The 18089-nt window shown below is 36.0% G+C and overlaps 1 protein-coding gene across 6 annotated transcripts in view; it reads right to left on the bottom strand.

Annotated features, from left to right (window-relative positions):
• Window positions 1–435: 435 nt before the first annotated feature.
• LOC103724199 (uncharacterized) overlaps window positions 436–18089 on the bottom strand; it is a 30111-nt gene continuing 12457 nt past the window's right edge. For 3 of the 6 annotated variants that reach the window (XM_008815390.5, XM_008815389.5, XM_088719861.1), the window contains 13 exons: window positions 17963–18013; window positions 16938–17027; window positions 16664–16810; window positions 16440–16550; window positions 13937–14008; window positions 12331–13083; window positions 9036–9206; window positions 3156–3318; window positions 2955–3082; window positions 1617–1895; window positions 1381–1515; window positions 1103–1284; window positions 436–625 (listed from right to left, as the gene is read on the bottom strand). In XM_008815390.5, the coding sequence (XP_008813612.3) occupies window positions 559–625; window positions 1103–1284; window positions 1381–1515; window positions 1617–1895; window positions 2955–3082; window positions 3156–3318; window positions 9036–9206; window positions 12331–13083; window positions 13937–14008; window positions 16440–16550; window positions 16664–16810; window positions 16938–17027; window positions 17963–18013 (2349 nt within the window). In that variant the 3' untranslated portion in view covers window positions 436–558. Of the gene's footprint in view, window positions 626–1102; window positions 1285–1380; window positions 1516–1616; window positions 1896–2954; window positions 3083–3155; window positions 3319–9035; window positions 9207–12330; window positions 13084–13936; window positions 14009–16397; window positions 16551–16663; window positions 16811–16937; window positions 17028–17962; window positions 18014–18089 lie in introns of all 6 variants that reach the window. The other 3 variants (XM_039133894.2, XM_039133895.2, XM_088719860.1) reach the window with 1 other exon arrangement.

The following is an 18089-nucleotide window of genomic DNA, read 5'->3' as shown; positions in this document are numbered from 1 at the left end:
TTCAAAGCTTGGTTTAGAAAAAGAATACTTAATCCATGGAGATAAATTTTAGCATCAAATTAAGCTTAATTATATATTAATTTTTGCTTATTTTAGATTACCCACTGCATTTGCGAACGCATTATGCTTAATCAAATTATTTTAATTGTGCATAAGATCATTGGGTTGACTTTAACCATGCTAAATCCACACCCGCGCAAATTAGAATTCAAAGCTTGGTTTAGAAAAAGAATACTTAATCCATGGAGATAAATTTTAGCATCAAATTAAGCTTAATTATAGATTAATTTTTGCTTATTTTAGATTACCCACTGCATTTGCGAACGCATTATGCTTAATCAAATTATTTTATTTTTTATTTTTTAAATAAAAAAATATTTATTATATTAATGCAACTCATTTCTGTGCATTGCAGGTGCCTTTTGCCTGTAGATCTACTAAAAGAGATGGACTATAAAAATTAGTTCTGAAAGTTGATCATTAAAGAATTACAACCCTTAGACATGACAGAGTGAAAGACATTAAATTAATTTGTTGATACAATGCAATTCAGCGTACCTATACAACAAGCTCATCCTCAAGATAATTATATTCAAATGTGAACTCAGTCTTAATCCTTTGGCACCTGCAACCAACGGCAAGATGTTAGTACATTTGAAAGCAACAAAAGGATTTCAGGAAGTTTCATCAAAGACTAATGGCATTTAGAAAAAGTCTTCAAATTTCTGTTTTGGCGTTCAATTAAAACAAGAAAAATATTTTAACTATAAAGTTAGCTTGACCAGCAAATCATCAAGGCCATCAACCAATCATGCTTCCAAGTGTTTTCTTTCAGAGTGACAATCATATCATTTTCATGGGCCTAGGAAACATAACTAGTTGGTGCGTCAAAGGTTACCACTAAATAAAAGGTGACCAAGAGGCTAGAGTGGTAAAAATGAACTTCTTGTTACAATAATTAAGCCAAAACGAGAAATGCAAATTTAGTATACTCAGTAAAATTGTACACAATGAAGAGTATGTATGTTCCCCTTTGTATTGAACAAACCACAGCTCATTGAAAAAGAAAAAAAATATATTTTTTTTAAGGATATGAAAATACCATCCGTGCTGGGAACCATCATCGGCAATATGGAAATCAAAGTATACATATGTTCCCTTCTCATATTCATCATTTGTAACTTTTGGCTCCTCATGCCGTTGAAACCAAGTGTTATATTTCTTATGGTATCTCCATGATTGCCTTTTCAATTCCCTTGCAGCTAAGTATTGCTGGTAAGTGTTCTGCAATAATATATTCAGCATTTGGACAAATTGAGAATTTGGCATTTAAAGTAACACTATAATCACTTATTAAAAGAGAAAAAGAGTACAAGATACCTGTTGATAGTAAAACGCAAAGAACAAGGTGTCTGTGCCAATTGGATCAAAACCCAATCGTTCCCAGAAGGCCGGATTGTCTATGATTGGAGCCTGAGTTTGAGGATAGCTAGGAGGAGTCACTGCAGGGTGCCTCTGGAAAAGGAACATCCTCACGTAAAAATGAAACAATATATAAGGACACTCTAAAAAATTATATTATGATCATACAGTGATACACTGCAAAGTTTCCCTACCGGAACATAGCTCTTTACACGTTCTGAGTCCTTGGGCTGGGGAAGTTTGTAAAATGCAGCTTCAAGCATCTGCATATTATAGATCTGATCGTGCATTCCACCAGAATTCCCAGCTGATCCACCAAGGTTATCTCCAATGGCACCAAGGTCCGAGACGCTTCTTCGACCAATTACACCAAGGCTAGCTGAAGACTGACTGGGCTGCAATGGTTGCCCAGGTGAAAGATCAGTATCTCTGGGTAACTGATTACCTTCCGTCAAAGATGATGAACCTGCGCCCTGAGAAAATCCAAAAAATAGATATTTACATTTCACAGTTTTCAGAAATTACAAATGCTAATAAGTTGATCTTTCTCCATACCACCTTTTTGTAAGAAGAAAGGAAAGTATTATAAAAAGCATTGATCATTAAGAAGAATTTCTGAACAATTGCCTTTACTAAGGATAAGCAAGCAATAGATACATAATTGCTGCATACAAAATAACCCCCTTTAAATCCACATATTCCAATTTCAACACTTACCAAGGGTTTCCCACCGCACCTATTAAAGGGTTATGAACTTACAACCTTATAATTCGGGAAACAAATAAATTGCCTAAAGATTCCAAAAGAGAAGTGGTGAAAGCTTCACTGGCAAAGAAAATTATGCCTAGATGTACTAAAAATAGAAAATGCAAATGACAGGTAATTATAGGACAAATAACACACCTTTAAGGGCATGTTTGGGAAATCCAGCAGGATTAGGCTGGATTTCCAATAGGAATTGGGCCTGTTAGCCTGCTCAGCTCGTTTTCTTCTAAAGGCCCGTTCTAGATTTGGCATGTATCACATCTATAGGCCTGTTGGCCTGCAGTATTAAAAAAAAAACTATGGAGGTCTTTTTTTCTTCCATAGGATTTGGCCTGGAGAAAGATTGGGTTGATATGGGTCCTACTTAAATAGACTGTAATCCATGATCCTAGGGGAAATCCAGACCAATCCTGCTGGATTTCCCAACCAGGCCCTAAGGAAGACAAAAAAACTTGATTAGATCATGTGAAGCGGATACTTTAAAGGCAGAAAAACCTGTTCATGCCAACAGAAATCAATATGCATATGAAGTTGGACAGATCTGAAAGGAGTGTATTTGCCATTAATGTTATCATTCCAACAAATAGCAACAAAGAAAGGACAATGCCAGGAATCCTATTTTTTTATAAATTACACTGAAATCTAAGAGAGCAAATTTCAGTCCCAATCAGATATTTTTATGATGAAACAAATCCAAATTTGATGATTTAAATTTAGCATGACCAGGAAGGCACAAGGACTATATATTAAAAATCATGAGTCTCTACCATGTATGGTGTCTTTAACTCCTCATCATTAACAGTCTTGTTGAAAGCAGAACTTGTAGCAGTTTCAATATTCAGATCCTCAGACAAATTCTGCAGGTTCTGGTCTTCTACTTTCAGGTGTCCAGCATCTGCATTACAAAATGAAAAATTGTTGATAACTGATTGTGGTAAAAACAACAAATTCATAAAAAGAATAATAACCTCCATCTTTTGATCCAGTTGAAATCAGGGGATGTGGGGAGGATTGTTGTAGAATTGGAGTTGCCTGCTGTTGTGAGGCCGATGAAACAGAAGCAAGGCCTGGTCCCTGAACACCAAGTCCTAGACCTACTTGAGGTGAAATAGAAGAGCTTTGCGAATTAAGCTGCATAGAAAATTTCAAGTCGGGCATCATTTGGATGACTGATTTTAAATGTTATTCAGTCAACATAAGAGATTTAGAGTGGTCAATACAGTTTATGAATGAGGACTTCAGTGCCATGATATTTCAAGTAGATATGTAAGCTTCATGCACGATCAGTATCCCTAAAAGTTCAGAAATCAACTTCTTGAACAAAGGTGAGTCGAGGCTTTCCCTAAAAGCAATCTTTTTAGTAAGTAAATTAGCAGTGTACCAATAACATTACCTACAACCAGGACATTTTTCTGTGAAAAGGTTGTAAAAGACAATGTAGAAAAATCCATCCTAAGCTTTTCTCTGTTTGTTGTTGTCATGTAACCAAAATATTAGGATGTCCATATAGAAATTTTCTGTTGGTAAAATCTAACACAATATATTAAGGTGGCCATAGATCTTCAAATGCTAAAGATGACATCACCATAGGTATTGCCGAGCAACCTATGGCCTAAATTCAAAGTAAACCAGTGAACGTTGACACTTGACAGAACAATGCCAAAGAAATCTTTCAGGCAACGAAAACCCATTCACTCACGGTCAGACCAAAAGATTGTTGCAATTGTCCAAACAATGAGTACCACAACACAGACTTATTCCTCTGTTAAGAAGATCTCGACTGAACTTACAAAGAGCCAGTTCACGGAAAGTGTTTTGAAACCATCATCCAGAGAATTGCACACTAAGTATCAAAACATAAATAAACTCTTCATAGGATAAACAATCTCAGCCTTAGTTACCTGAATCAGGAGTGGAAGCAGGTGGGGTGCTTTAACAGTGGGTGCTTAGGAAGCGGATGCACAAAGTTTCCAGGAAGATTCTAATGCAGGTACAGAAGGTCACAAGTGCATAGAAGTTTGAAAAATTAGCATCAGATGTTCACAAGTGCCAAGTGGCAGGAGAACAAACATGCTCGTAGTGGCACAGAAGGTCATCATGTCAACGGCTTAATAACAAGCCAATAGTTTTGGAAGTAAGCTGAGAGAATAGTTGAGCAATTGCAGGACTACACGAGTGCTTAGGGTTGTTCACAGCGAGAGATACCATCGAATGGGCTTCTTATACCATATAATGATGACTGCTAAGATAGAGATCAAGAGAGTGAATATGAATCATGCTAATGAGTATATCAACATCATTGAGCAGAGGTGGGATTACTAGATAGCAGTAAAATTAATTAAAATCTATTTAAATTAAATCTATGTACAATTATTTATTTATTAATTAAATCAATTATAATATATCTTGGCAGCCTAATACCTGAGTTAATTTTAATATGATCCAAGATCATTACATGTTCAGTTCAGGCAAACCATTGACATTATATGTCGCTTGTCTTTCAAAGACTAAAGCTTTTAGGAAGGGGGGGGGGGCAACAGCTTCAATGAGAGGGCAACTGTGGCAAGCAAAGAACATGAATCCAAATATTTTGGACATTGATTATAAGTTTATAACTGATCTCATATTTTTATTTCTATGATAAACAGTGTTTGATATGCAATTTACTTGATTACATTTACAGCTGAATGATTGTTCCACTTTGGGCTATCATCGAAACATCTCAGAAGGTTAACAATCATCCTCTTGCAGACGGCCTCTAGTGGCTATGAGCATAACTAATCCACCTTTGCCCTAATTCGCAACAAATAGAAGAACCTGTTCAGACAGAAGCAATTGAACAACTTGATATGGACCATAGCACACAACCTAGAGCCTACGATGATATGATTGCATATAAAAGCCGGGACCCTAAAGTGGTTCGGGATACGACACTGCTATTGCAAATGAACTAGTACGTAGAGTAGGTTCCGTGGACGTATTTGGATCTGAATCGCATACTGGATCTTATTCCACACATTCAAAGTATGCCCATATAGATAAACCTCGTCTGAAACATCATATTCGAGCAGCTATTATCCTCCACAATCTCAGCCAAATTACTATTCAAATTTTGTTGCTTCGATCTTCCCTCAAACGGAATGGCCAACCCAATCTCAAAATCAGATCAGTATCAAGGTGGCTACCTAGGAGGATCAGATTATATGATGCAAGGATGGACACATTATCTAGGCTAGAGCTAAATCCCATCCCCAAACTATGATCAGGATCCCATCTACAAATAACATAGACACTCCATAAGAAACCAGATGTCGATAAATATTTTGTACTTCAAATCAATTTGATATATATATTTTCAATTATATGTATTCATACATTCTCTATGTCAAATCATATTACAATCATATTCACTAATCGACCATACGGACTATCGAGACCAATATAATACAAAAATTCATCAATATGGCATTAAAATTGTAATGCAACTAACAACAACAATCATTAAAATAATCCCTCAACACATCAAAGTAGCATTAAAAGCAAACAAATATTATTAGAATGATCCCTCATAACAATAGTTGAAAAACAACAAAATTAACAACAAATAAAAAATATGTACCGGTACTAAACTAGTATGCCACAGCATGCCATGTGCTACTACAGTATGTACCAGTAACATACTATACTGGCCACCAATCGGTACGGCATCCGGTACTAGTTCAATGATCATTGGTATAAGATACTATTCTGAATTCTTTAGACTTCCAAACTTTTCATCTTCTACAAGGTTTAGTAGTTTCTTTCATCAATGAATAGGATCTAATCTACCAGATGTACATGTTTAAAGTATTGAGACAAGACACATTATATTAGGCTCCATCTAGAACCATTTTCTTTAACCTTGTAAACATGATTTAGGTTACAACCAAAGAGCAAATACCAAGATGGTGTTGTTCCAAAATACCTATCCACTCCAATATGCCAATGCATAGGGCATTTTGTCCTAGACATTCGCATTAAGCAATAAGTATGATGCTCATCTTTCATATTCATAACCACAACAAATAAGCTGAAGCCTGCTTCATGTATGCACGGCCTCAATGTTATTAAATAACTCATGAACTACATAACATGTATTGGCCTAACATCAATTGCAGAATTTGAGTTTAAAAAAAAAGGCCTTAATGATGACAACAGTCACAAGACTACCCCTGCCAACCAAATCCACAAGTTTGACATTTCGGAACAAGCCACTAGGTGCATAAATTTAGTATCAGGAAAAATGCAAAAAAATCACTATGGTTCATAAAGAACTCCAATAATAAAACAGTAACAGAAAAGCAATAGCGTAAACAAGGTCGGCGGAATTGGTATCGGGCACCGTACCAGTTCTCCGGTGGCACGAGTCGGTACAGGCTATGTCAGGCCTGTACCGACAAAGAAGAGGGCACAGTACCGTGCGAGAGAAGAAAAGAGAGAGAGGGAGGGAGGGAGAGGGAGAGGCCGGCGGAGGCCGCAGCAGGCATGGATGCAGTCTGTTCCTATATTTCAAACGAAACAAGGGTCCACACACAGCTTAAAAACTTTCACAATCGATTTACCGACTTCACTTCAAAATCACAAAATTTTTTAAGCCGCGGCCGGACTACCGTTTCAAACGAAATAAAAGAACCAACCGCGGCCTCCGCCAGCCTCCCGTGGCCTCCACCAGCATCCCGCCCTCTTTCTCTCTCTTCCTACCTCGCTCGCTCTCTCTTCCTTCTTCTCCAAAACCAGCAACGGATTTCGTTTTCTTTGCCGAAACCGTACCAGTGAGCCACCGGTACGGCTCGGAACAGTCGGAACCATCCGGTCGTCCTTGAGCGTAAAGGAAGTAAAGCTTTTTATAGATTTGTAGATTGCTCGGGTAAAAAAAAAAAGCATGGAGGAAAGAACATCAAACAATTAACCCAAACACCACCATCAGCAGCAGCAGATAATTTAGCCCATGAATATATCTAGAATAAGCCATGACTCTGTGAGAATATCATGTAATTGGTGAAATATGAATAGGCCATTGGTCAATTCATTTAGCTGAGGATAATCCAGAAAATCATTCTGCCAAGGAAAGAATCGTGGATAAACTCAAGATTTTCTCGAAAACATTCCTTCTATAGAATACTTCTACAACATTTGGTATACAGTTTTACATGAAACTGTACCCTAAGAGCTTATTCCAGCTATTCTTGCCAAAGTCTTTTATCCCATGTTTTCCTAGGGTGCAATTTGGCTGGTATATCTTGCAACCAAACAGGTCCTCCCAGGCTTAAAGCCTCTAAAACATTCTAATAAGCCAAAAACAATGCCACTGCTTTAAAAACTCAATACCAAGGTTCGTCGTACTAGTCGGTACCATACTGTACCGAATGAACCGTAGCATACCGATATGCAGTCTCGTACCATATCGACACTCAATATACCTCGTCATCTTGTACCATACCATGTACCAATGCTATAATAGGATGGTACCGCTATGAAATCCAATGCCGAGATGGCGAACCTTGCTCCATACCCTGATTCTTTATGTTAATCTACTTTAGACAGAAAACTATGTTCTTTTAGGAATGGCAATAACCAAAAAAGGGAAAAATATATAGCAATTGACAATATACACATCCACAAAAAATCATGACAAGATTAACTTTCCAAGACCAATTATGTGTACTCTAGGATTGTCATAGTTCGAAACCAAGAAAATCTTCTCAAAAACAGAAAAGAAATTTCAGTAAAGAAATAATTCTTTAAAATTTCTAAAACTAGTCTCACGGCCTCCTCTTATATGTAAATCATAATAATAAAGATAAAATTCTTTTGAAAATAAGGTTTGTCATATCGGTCGGTACTAGTGCATACCAACCTAACTATTCCGATACTGAATCGGTGCATGCTACAAGGGACGTACCGACACTCATTACACCAAACGAGATACCATACCGATAGGGCTGAAAACAGACCGGATATGATATATCCATATTTGTATCTATATTTTTTAGCGAATACTGATACAAATATTAAAAGAATACCAAAATTAATATCCATATTTGCTCTCAACGGATACGAATACGAATCGGATATTAAGCATATCCCTATTTGTTATAAACGGATACGGATATGAATCGGATATTAAATATATCTATATTTTCTTATCTGAATAAGAATATAAATCGGATACGTTTTTGGATATTAGTCAAATTTGAGCAAAATTCAATGATAAAAACTAGCAATAAAGACATGTCATAAAGAAAAGATTCAATTAGAAAAATATAATTTTAACAAGCATTTATCAATAATAAAAACTAATAATTTCATAAAGGATACACCGCTCAAGGTTGCTCATCACCAAAGTAGACGGAATTAGGGCACCCTCCAAGGCATCTCACAATTGTCACCGATTGTAATCGTCGGGTGGAAAGTAGAAAATGGACGAAACCTAAAACCCTAGTTGCTTGAAAACGACGAAGAGGCTTTCTGGCGTGCAGGGTGATTCGAAGAATTTTATTCAAATCGGGTATTTCCTATTCTAGTTACTGTCTTAAGTGACGGTCATCCGATATCTAGGTTACTTTTTGAACTAACTATCCGAATCCGTATCTAGATCTGATCGGACTAAAAAAACAGTATGCAAATCCGATCCGAATCAAATACGGAAATGGATACGATCGGATATAATTCGACCTGCTTTCAGCCCTACATACCGAGCATACCGGCACTGTAATAGGATGGTACCAATGCAAAGTCCAATACCACAATAGTAAATGTTGATTAAAAACATAAGATTTGATAAGCTATGTGTTCAAGGAGGGAAGGACCTGTTGTAAAAGTACACTTTGCTGTTGTGCGGATAATTGTCTGTCATTCGCACCAGGTATGTGTGGACCACCAAGAAGGGGACTGTGACCTTGTTGCTGCACTTGTTGCAGTCGTAGCAGAAATTTCTCCCTCTGGTCAGGAGCAATCTCAGGCCGTCCCCGAAACTGTCCCTGAAAAACATCCAAAAATTGATTCTTAAGCAGATACCTTTATTGATCATGCATCAAACTCTTACATTATGCCTCAAAAAGGAGTTCAGAGTTGCTAAAACATAGATGAAAACCAGGGAGCTGTAGTTCAAAGGCAAAACATGGCAGCTCAGTCATAGTTGACATCATGAAATAAACGTTCATCTAGGGTAAAACTAACAGTCATAGTTGACATCATGAAATAAATGTTCATCCAGGGTAAAACTAACTTAAGGCCTAAATTCAGCTGAGGAAATGGAAAACAAAAAAGAAAAATAAAGTAAATCGACATGTCAACAGCAAAAATCAAGCAATCAGCCAGATTGTTTCTAAAAGCTTATTCACAAGTATCTTGAATTAGAACTGTCAATCCAGTTAAGTTTAAAACAAAAACTAAAATGTGATATGGGAACGTATATTATTTTGAAAAGGAACTCCAAAAATTCTATAGAATACATAGAGGATGGCAATCCCTGTCCCTTTTTGTTTCTTCTTATATTTTTTTCTTTTTTCATATTAAAAAACAAGGTAACTCCAAAGCAAGAAGAAATTTATTAGCAATATGAACTATACAAATTTAATTCATAGTTTGCTGAAAAATTATGTCAAACATTCAAATCTAGAAGCAATTTTATTTCCACCAATTTGTTGAAATATTATGGCCGCAAAGGTCAATCAATATTTACTCCTCAATATTTTGCAAGTCATATCGCTTAAAATTATATCCAACCATGCCCGATCTCAAAACTGATGTGACGAGCAATTGCATAGAGCAAATGTTTTGGGAACTAAGACACAATCATGAATCACAATTAATTGACAAAATGAACGAGTACACTTGGAGTTAAGTAGATATTAATAATAGTATAATTAACAAATCATGAGATAAATAGGAAAACAAATAGGTAAGGTAAAAATAGAAGAATACTAAAGAGGAAGAAAGAAAATTTGGGACCCACAAAGGAAAAAGAAATCTTGAATCCACCAAGTCAAAGAACTAAGCAACCTGTCCCTCTTGCAGAAAATGGATCTTGTACTAAGCCAGAAAGCAACATTACTTTAAACAGATGAAAGAACACCAGAAATTAATTTTACAAAAATGCATTTAAGAGCGTTTATGTTAGCAAACTTTGATGCTGATGGATTTACCTTGCAAACAGCAATCTCAAAATTTCAATGCATACTTTGATGCATGTCATACACACTCCATAAACAAATAAGGAAGAATCATTTTTGTGAAAGTATCAAATGCTAATCATTTGACAATTTTCTTCTAATAAGAGGGATGATGGTGTTGGACAAGCATATATGCCACATAACACCTAATTTAGTAATTAACTCCATATGATTTGAAGAAGAATCTAGTAATGGCTGTTTCAGATAAAACATAAGAATTGCATATCCATGAACATACAATTCTTCAAAGAACCCTAATTTGGTCAAACTTTTTGGCTTCTCATTCAGACAAGAATCATATATCAGACATTCAACCAATGCAATGAGGGAGCCAGTGGCTAAAGGGTATTGAGATGAGAATAAGGGCAGACGCCTCAAGAACATTCGACTACAATATGCAGAGAAAGCAACAAGTTTATCCACTCCTCATTTCTCCTGCTGAAATTGTCCTGTTAAACATGCAACTAATGATATAAAATTCATAAGCCTTTCATCCTTTGATCAATCAAAACAGCATTGATGTATGGAAGTATCCAAATGTCGTCATGATTGGTAGGAACCTAAGCTTTGTAATAATTAGTATTAAACATTAAACTACACATGATGAACTACAATAAACATAGAAATAAAAATAGGCCCTTGATAAAAGAATTGAAATAGAAAACTACCTTAATAAAAATTTAATACAAATATAATTTAGAAGATTCAAAAACAGGATTGAAATTTATACTGTCTAAACATTGTACTCGACAGAATAAACATGTGTGCTAAACTATTAATGTGAAACTTTCTTAGAAGGTATTAAACTTCCTCAACATAAAAGCTCAAGGACAAAAGTTGTAAGGCGTGAAAGTACTGATCCCAGTACCTACCGATATGATCTGGACCATGGTTCGCCGTACCGGCCTGTACCAAGTAGTACGGGACGTACTATACCGTACCGGTTCGATACCGATATCCGGTATGAGAGGCATACCGACACTTTGAGAGGTGTACCGAATGTCGATACGCCAAAAAGACCCCATACCATACCCACACAGTGCTAGTGTGGCACCGGTACAAGGTCCGGTACCAAGACGGTGAACTTTGATCTGGACTGATAAGAGTGTTACACTACCATACCAATAGCCAACACAACAAATTGAGGTACACACCTTTTATCAGTATTATACCATGCAGGCACTGGTACTAGAATCATTGCTCAGGAGTGTAAAATCTATTTATTCAACAAACTGCTGAAAAGTGGATGGTCAGTTTCATCAATGATATTATGTGAGTCAAATTAATGTTAAGAAAACTGTATATCATAATGATAAGGAATAAGTGAGATTCAAACGATATGATCCTACACCACAAGTCCACAAACAATCCATGAAACAACCACAAGCATAATTTTTTTCCGAGTTCTCTCCATGATCCAGCAGCAACCTTCAGATTCCATGACAACCATGTCTCAGTCTCTTGGTTGGAAGCTAGACATGCAATAAAAAAAGCATGCCCAGCAATATAAGATTCACATGTATCACTTATCGATAGTGCCTGAATATGCATCTGAGGACACACATAAAAGGCATCTAAGGCATCTTCAACCAAACTTTCTTTCTGGTATCAAAAGAGGCAGACAAACTAACAACTCTACCAACTAAACACATGATTCTGAAATTACATTCCAGTTGATCCCTTGTTTTTCGGGTAATTTGATGGACATAATTATTCTCTTAGCATTCATGTGTTTTCCCTTTGCTTCTTCTCCAAAGTTGAAATCACAGGTATGAATGAAAATACTTTTCAAATAAATCATCAGCATTTATAAGAAAATAACTCGTAATGACAAATTATGTGAAGCAATGGGAAGAAAAATTAGAGAGAAAAAAAATGTTCTCAGAAGGGAGCAGCAAACTGTTTATACAAGAAAAAAAAGCACACGTACTGTTTCATTCTGACTCTGAAAAGTTGCAGTTGGAGGTCTCCATTGAACTCCACTAACTGAAGGTGAAAAGACTCTTCCACCAACAACTGCACCCTCACTAACACTATTAGAGTCATTTGAATTAGTTCCATCATTAGTTTTTGAAGCCTGATGCAATAGGATTCTGTTACTTAGAGGAGAAACTAATGGTTGTGAAAGATTGCCACTTCCAACATTCAACATGTTTCTCTTAGCCAAATCAGAGACTGCAGGAACTGAACCAAGTGCTCCATTGCCTGAAGCAGCACTAGCTGAGCTTAAACTCATTGGAGCAGTAATGGGTACTTGATTGGATATCCCTCGGCTAATACCTCTCCCAATTCCAGTTTCAGGGATTGCTGGAGATGATCTATGACCAGGGAACATCATGCTATCGTCCTCCTTCACTGAACTTGATGAATTAGTAATAGATGCAGACGTAGCTGCAGATGAGTTATCTGTAACACCTCGAGCACTTGGTGGACCAGAGAGTATTGCTGCAACAGTAGGCCCACCAGCCAAGGGGCGTCCAGAAACATTAGAAGTGACAGTAGAAGTAGGACCTGCAGGTGTCCCAGAACTGACACTGGGGGAAGCTGCCGATACCAAAGATCCCATGGCTCCACTTTTGGAAGGTGGTGTTCTAGGAGCGATGTCAGAATTACTGTCCTGAGAAGCTGTTTCTTCACTTTGGTCTTGAGCAGTATTTTGTGATGCAGTTGATGACAAAGCAGCCTGGGAAAAATAGCACATGAAATCATACAATATCAAAGAAATGGTTTAGTCACCAAAGAGACAAAGTAACTAGATAGACATAAGCCATCAAGCTTCAAGACAGCTTTAGACATCAATCAGCGAGCTAGTGAGCTATAAGGGGATTCTTCAGCATCTTAGTATGACAGAAAAGGCCATGAATAATTTTAAATGCTAGACATCATCTACACATGTTTGCAGCAGCACTATAACAGTAAAGCAGAAGGACGCCTCATAAATATAAAATTCAAAATTTATATAAATGCATATATACAAACATATATACATACATAAAGTTACATATATACATATATGTACACGTATATAATCAGAATAAAAAGTGTTTCCAGAATGAACAAAGAGCAAAACTATATGCAAAATGAATGAAGACTCATACTAAGTTGCTCATCCCATCAAAAAAGTTGCATAAGCAACAATATAAATTCATAATTAAAATTCCAGTGCATAAAGACACGGAACATTGGCTGTGAATGAAAATGTTCTCCCAACAAATTATGTTACACAGACTGCATTGAATGGTACGATGTTACAAGTTGCAACAATTTATCTAAAAGAAATTTCCATTATAATGCATTGGAGACTCAATTATTAAGTCAGCATATAGACTGCATGAAGCGTACATCAGATGCTGCAAGCTGCGACAAGTTATCCATAAGAAATATCCATTATAATGCATTGGAGACTCAATTAATTTTTCCAAATTGGCAATAATCATTCAACAATCACAATGCAAGCAGATTCAACAACTTCAAGTTATAAGCTACAGAAGCTAAGATTAGTATAATTTTCGTCAACAAATGAAATTTAAAGGTACCTGAGTGGGGGAACTTGCAGCAGAATTCTTCGAACCTAAAGCTGCACTAGCAACAGAAACAGAACTGACACCCTGCCAAAAAAGAGAGAGAGAGAAGGATAGGTAACTTCAGAAAAAATGGAAGTATCTGCACTATGGGGTATGATAAGATATTCAAAAAGAGAACTGCAATTGAGGCACAAAGGTCAAATAACAAATGTTATTTATAACAGAAAATATTAAAGCACAGAATAGACCCACAGCGGACATGAAAACTAATCAAGTCTAGGTAGAAACATGAGTTTTAGCAGCATGTCCAACTTCTTACCATTTTCCGCATCAAATAAAAAATTAAAATTATGTTTCATTTATCAAGCATGAAAAGAACTAGAATAGCAAGATTAACAACAAACATGTCAAAACATTTACAGATAAAAATCTATTATTTTGTGGTGCCCCTGGAGAAACAACAGGGACTATTGATCAGGCATTTATGTTAAAAATTATATGGAAACCATAATTGTGGCCTGCTAATCAGTAGGAGCAAAATAATTACAAAAAATTCAGAGCTTTGCAGAAAAATAGCAAAGAAATGTCAGATGCAAAATTCAATTTCAAATACTTCAACTAAGAGTGCAGGTAACAAATACATGATAAATTCTTGATTACTTGGTTATGTGTGATGCATGCTGATTTTTAGGCTTTGATCTCCGATTAATTTTTGTTTTCTAGTCTCTAGTCATTATTTTCATTTTAGTGGATATCTAATGGCTGATAGAGATCGCCAAGTCTTATCTCAATTTTGGAGGGTTGAAGTCAATGTATGATGTTGTAATCATTGACTGCCACATCAGCATTAATGAAGTAGCAAGGCTGTTTATAGGGCTGATCCATGACTAAACAAGATAAGGAGAGTAAGGGGTGGACAGATGTCTCACCCCCTCCAGGCATCCATACAACTTACCTCTATAGATTCTAAAGTGGCCGGCTTTAGCAAGGGGCATCTTAGGGGCCTTTTCCTTTTTTTGGCTAACAGATTGTTTTACATAGAAGATTTCGTATTGCTAGGAGATTAAGAAAGTTCCAGAAGAACGAATAACTTTTCTACTTCCTTTCAGATCCAGAGTCTTCAATTTTCCTCTCCTTTTTCCTTCTCCCTCGCCCAGTTCTCCTGTCTTTCTTTTTTCTCTTGTTACTTTGAAGTGATTTTTGTTGCACTATAGCCAAAAGATAATTCCATACTAAATTTAAAATAATAACAGCCTTCTAAAACCCTAATTTCAGACTTCAATCAATAAGAAATGCATCACAAAAGCACCTGTAAACATTCAACGTGGTACTCTGAGCTAGTATTAGTTAGCAGTGGAAAGCTCTTATGTGATGCTAGAAGATCACTTCTCTTGCATAAAAGAGTTATACGGATAGTCAGAATAGATATGAAATCAAAACATTCTTTATTAAATCAACTGCTCAACAACACATTCTTTATTCCTACAACAGATGGTCAGCATAGATATGATAGTGATCATAAATAACAGCATGTATAACAGTGTGAATAAAATGTATAAGAAGAAATGTCAAAAGTCGTCAAAAATCATTCTGACAGGCATTATAAGATCCAGAAGACTGCCAAGCAAAGTTGAGTGAGGATCTAAAAGATTAGGCCAGCAAGGATCTAAAAAATTTAGGTTTCCACATTTTTATTTTCATAGTCACGTGCAGAAACTTAATTCAAATCAAATTATTTATACAAACAAAGAAAAGGTTCCTGAAAATCAGGGCTTGAAAGTCATATGGTACCCCGTAAGTGTGACACCACATGTAACTCCAACTATATAAAGTAACCCCAATCCTGATGCATGGTTCCCTGTAAGTGTAATATGCCCAGTAGATTGATTTCAAGCAGCTAAGGGAACCCAGCAGTATCTAATGAGTTTAACTCACATTACTGTAACTGGAGTTGCTGCGGTTCACCTCCAGCTACTCAGCATCTTCACGTGCTGGCATGTTAACATACTGATCATAATGAATAAACGTAGGTAGTCATTATGCTTAAGACGCATCTATCATGAAAAAGTCGGCATGTAAAAGCAGCTGCAGAAATGCATCAAATGGTTTGGTGGTCCAAAACTAAAAACGTATATGGTAACAAAGAGATCCAAAAAAACATAAAAGTTAACAAAGCCTGCCAAGAGAACATCAAACATGACAAATGATAGGTACAGGATGCAATAATCAAAGTGGAAAGAAAGTATGATAAAAAGACAATGAAGGCTACATTCTAGGAATAACAATGACATCTTCAAAAATAGCTAAAACTAAATTAAAAGTCCTTAAAAACTGTTCCTTGATGATGGAAAGAAGCATCAGACAGGCAATACCCCAATCATACGAATACAGGACCATTCAAATTCTATCTGTCCAATTTTCAGGACAAGAAACATTTAAAAGCAAAAAATAACAACCAGTAAATAGAGATCACCTTAACAAGACTAGAAGATAACAACCAGTAAATAGAGATCACCTTAACAAGACTAGAAGGACCAAGTGATACCAAATCTTCAAGTGCTTCAACTTTGTCTAAAGGTAAAGTGCTGTAGAGCTCATCGACATCACTAAATTCATCAAAATCCTCCTTCACAGGCAGTTGAGTATTCACAAAGTCAAACCCACAAAGTCAATTTTACAAGAATTAATTAATTGTAAATGATGTGAGTTCATTCCTGAACAGAATTGATAAAGATGGACCTGATTGCGTTCAACATAGTCTTCAAGAAAATCTCTAACATCATTGACCTGATCAGGACTCAACTCATCATTATCTAACAGTCTCAAGATCAACTCCAGCTTTATTATGTGAGCCCTATGCCTTGTGATAGACATCTCCAAATGTGTCTGAAATAAATATAATAAATTGCCAAATGATGTACAAGACAGACAGAGGAAAGAAACAAAACAAATTGACACTAGATAATAATGTTCTATTACAAAAATCAGATGAGATATTTCCTTCTGAACATACCAGTCGAGGTGGCCTTGTTTTTCCTTTCTTTACAGAAAGCCCTTCAACCTCCGCTTCAAAGTTATCAATCTGACTTTCCAAATCTCCAACCTACAGGAAAGATTTAGAATCATATAAAACAACTATCTCCAACTCCATTAAAACTATATAAAAAGGATAAACACAAAGAAATGTAAAATTCTAGCCCAAGCATTAAAGAAAAAGGTTGGAAAAAAAAATATACATTAACTAGAGCAACCTAGCCAGTCTTTCATGTATCACAAGAAATAAAACATAAAGCCAATCTGATCCTTAATTTGATTTCTTAATTTTGGATGATGAATCTATGCACAAGCAAGTTCAAATGAAAACCAGCAGGTCATCTGGACTTTCACGAACAAGTTTTTCTTCTGAGAAATTACTTTTATGAACAAGTCAGTATTCAAACAAATCTTAAGAGCTTATCAGTTACATAAAAAATTGCATAAAAGAACAAAATACATTTTTTTAATTTTATTCAAACTTTTAATCTCCAAATAGCACTGAAATGTAGATTATATCTAATTATTTAATAACATAAGTACCAATTGGAATTTCAAATTTAACTGCTAGTACCTTCCTCAAACTGGAAATGAATTGTTAACAATCTCCTATCGTCCACAAAATCATCAAGGCACAAAGCAATGCCTAACTTAAAAAAAAAGACATTCTATATATACGGGTTCAACATGTCACGGCATCATAGTTGGTCATAGAGATAGCTATAACACATTGAAAGAAATGAAGTTGTTAATCATTATATATAATATTCCAAGACAACTAGTTACAGCAGCTTGGTGCAACGGTATCTACACCCCTAAGCAATTGATGAAGGTTGAAAACACTGCAGGCAAGCATCTCTCTCTCTCTCTCACACACACACACAGACGCTAAAAACAATAAATTAATAGAGTTCAAGATTGAAGAAAGTCATTCACAAACAATATGAGAAAAAAATCTTGCAACAGTCCAAAGGGGGGAAAAGATGAGGTAGAATGTTTGCATACCACATTGTTGAGCCAGTCCCTTGTCTCTGATTTAGCCTTTTCTTTTGGATCCTACACAAAAATAGGACTTAGTAAAAACGTAACAGCATTAAGAATTCAAAGTACATTTCCCAACCATTTGCGGCAA

Source organism: Phoenix dactylifera, chromosome 4 (assembly GCF_051530095.1).
Source record: "Phoenix dactylifera cultivar Ajwa chromosome 4, Ajwa_hap1_PhDact_Kaust_v1.1, whole genome shotgun sequence".
Classification (NCBI taxonomy): domain Eukaryota; kingdom Viridiplantae; phylum Streptophyta; class Magnoliopsida; order Arecales; family Arecaceae; genus Phoenix; species Phoenix dactylifera.
Note: the sequence above shows the minus strand (reverse complement) of the source record. Positions and strands in the feature narration are given on the sequence as shown.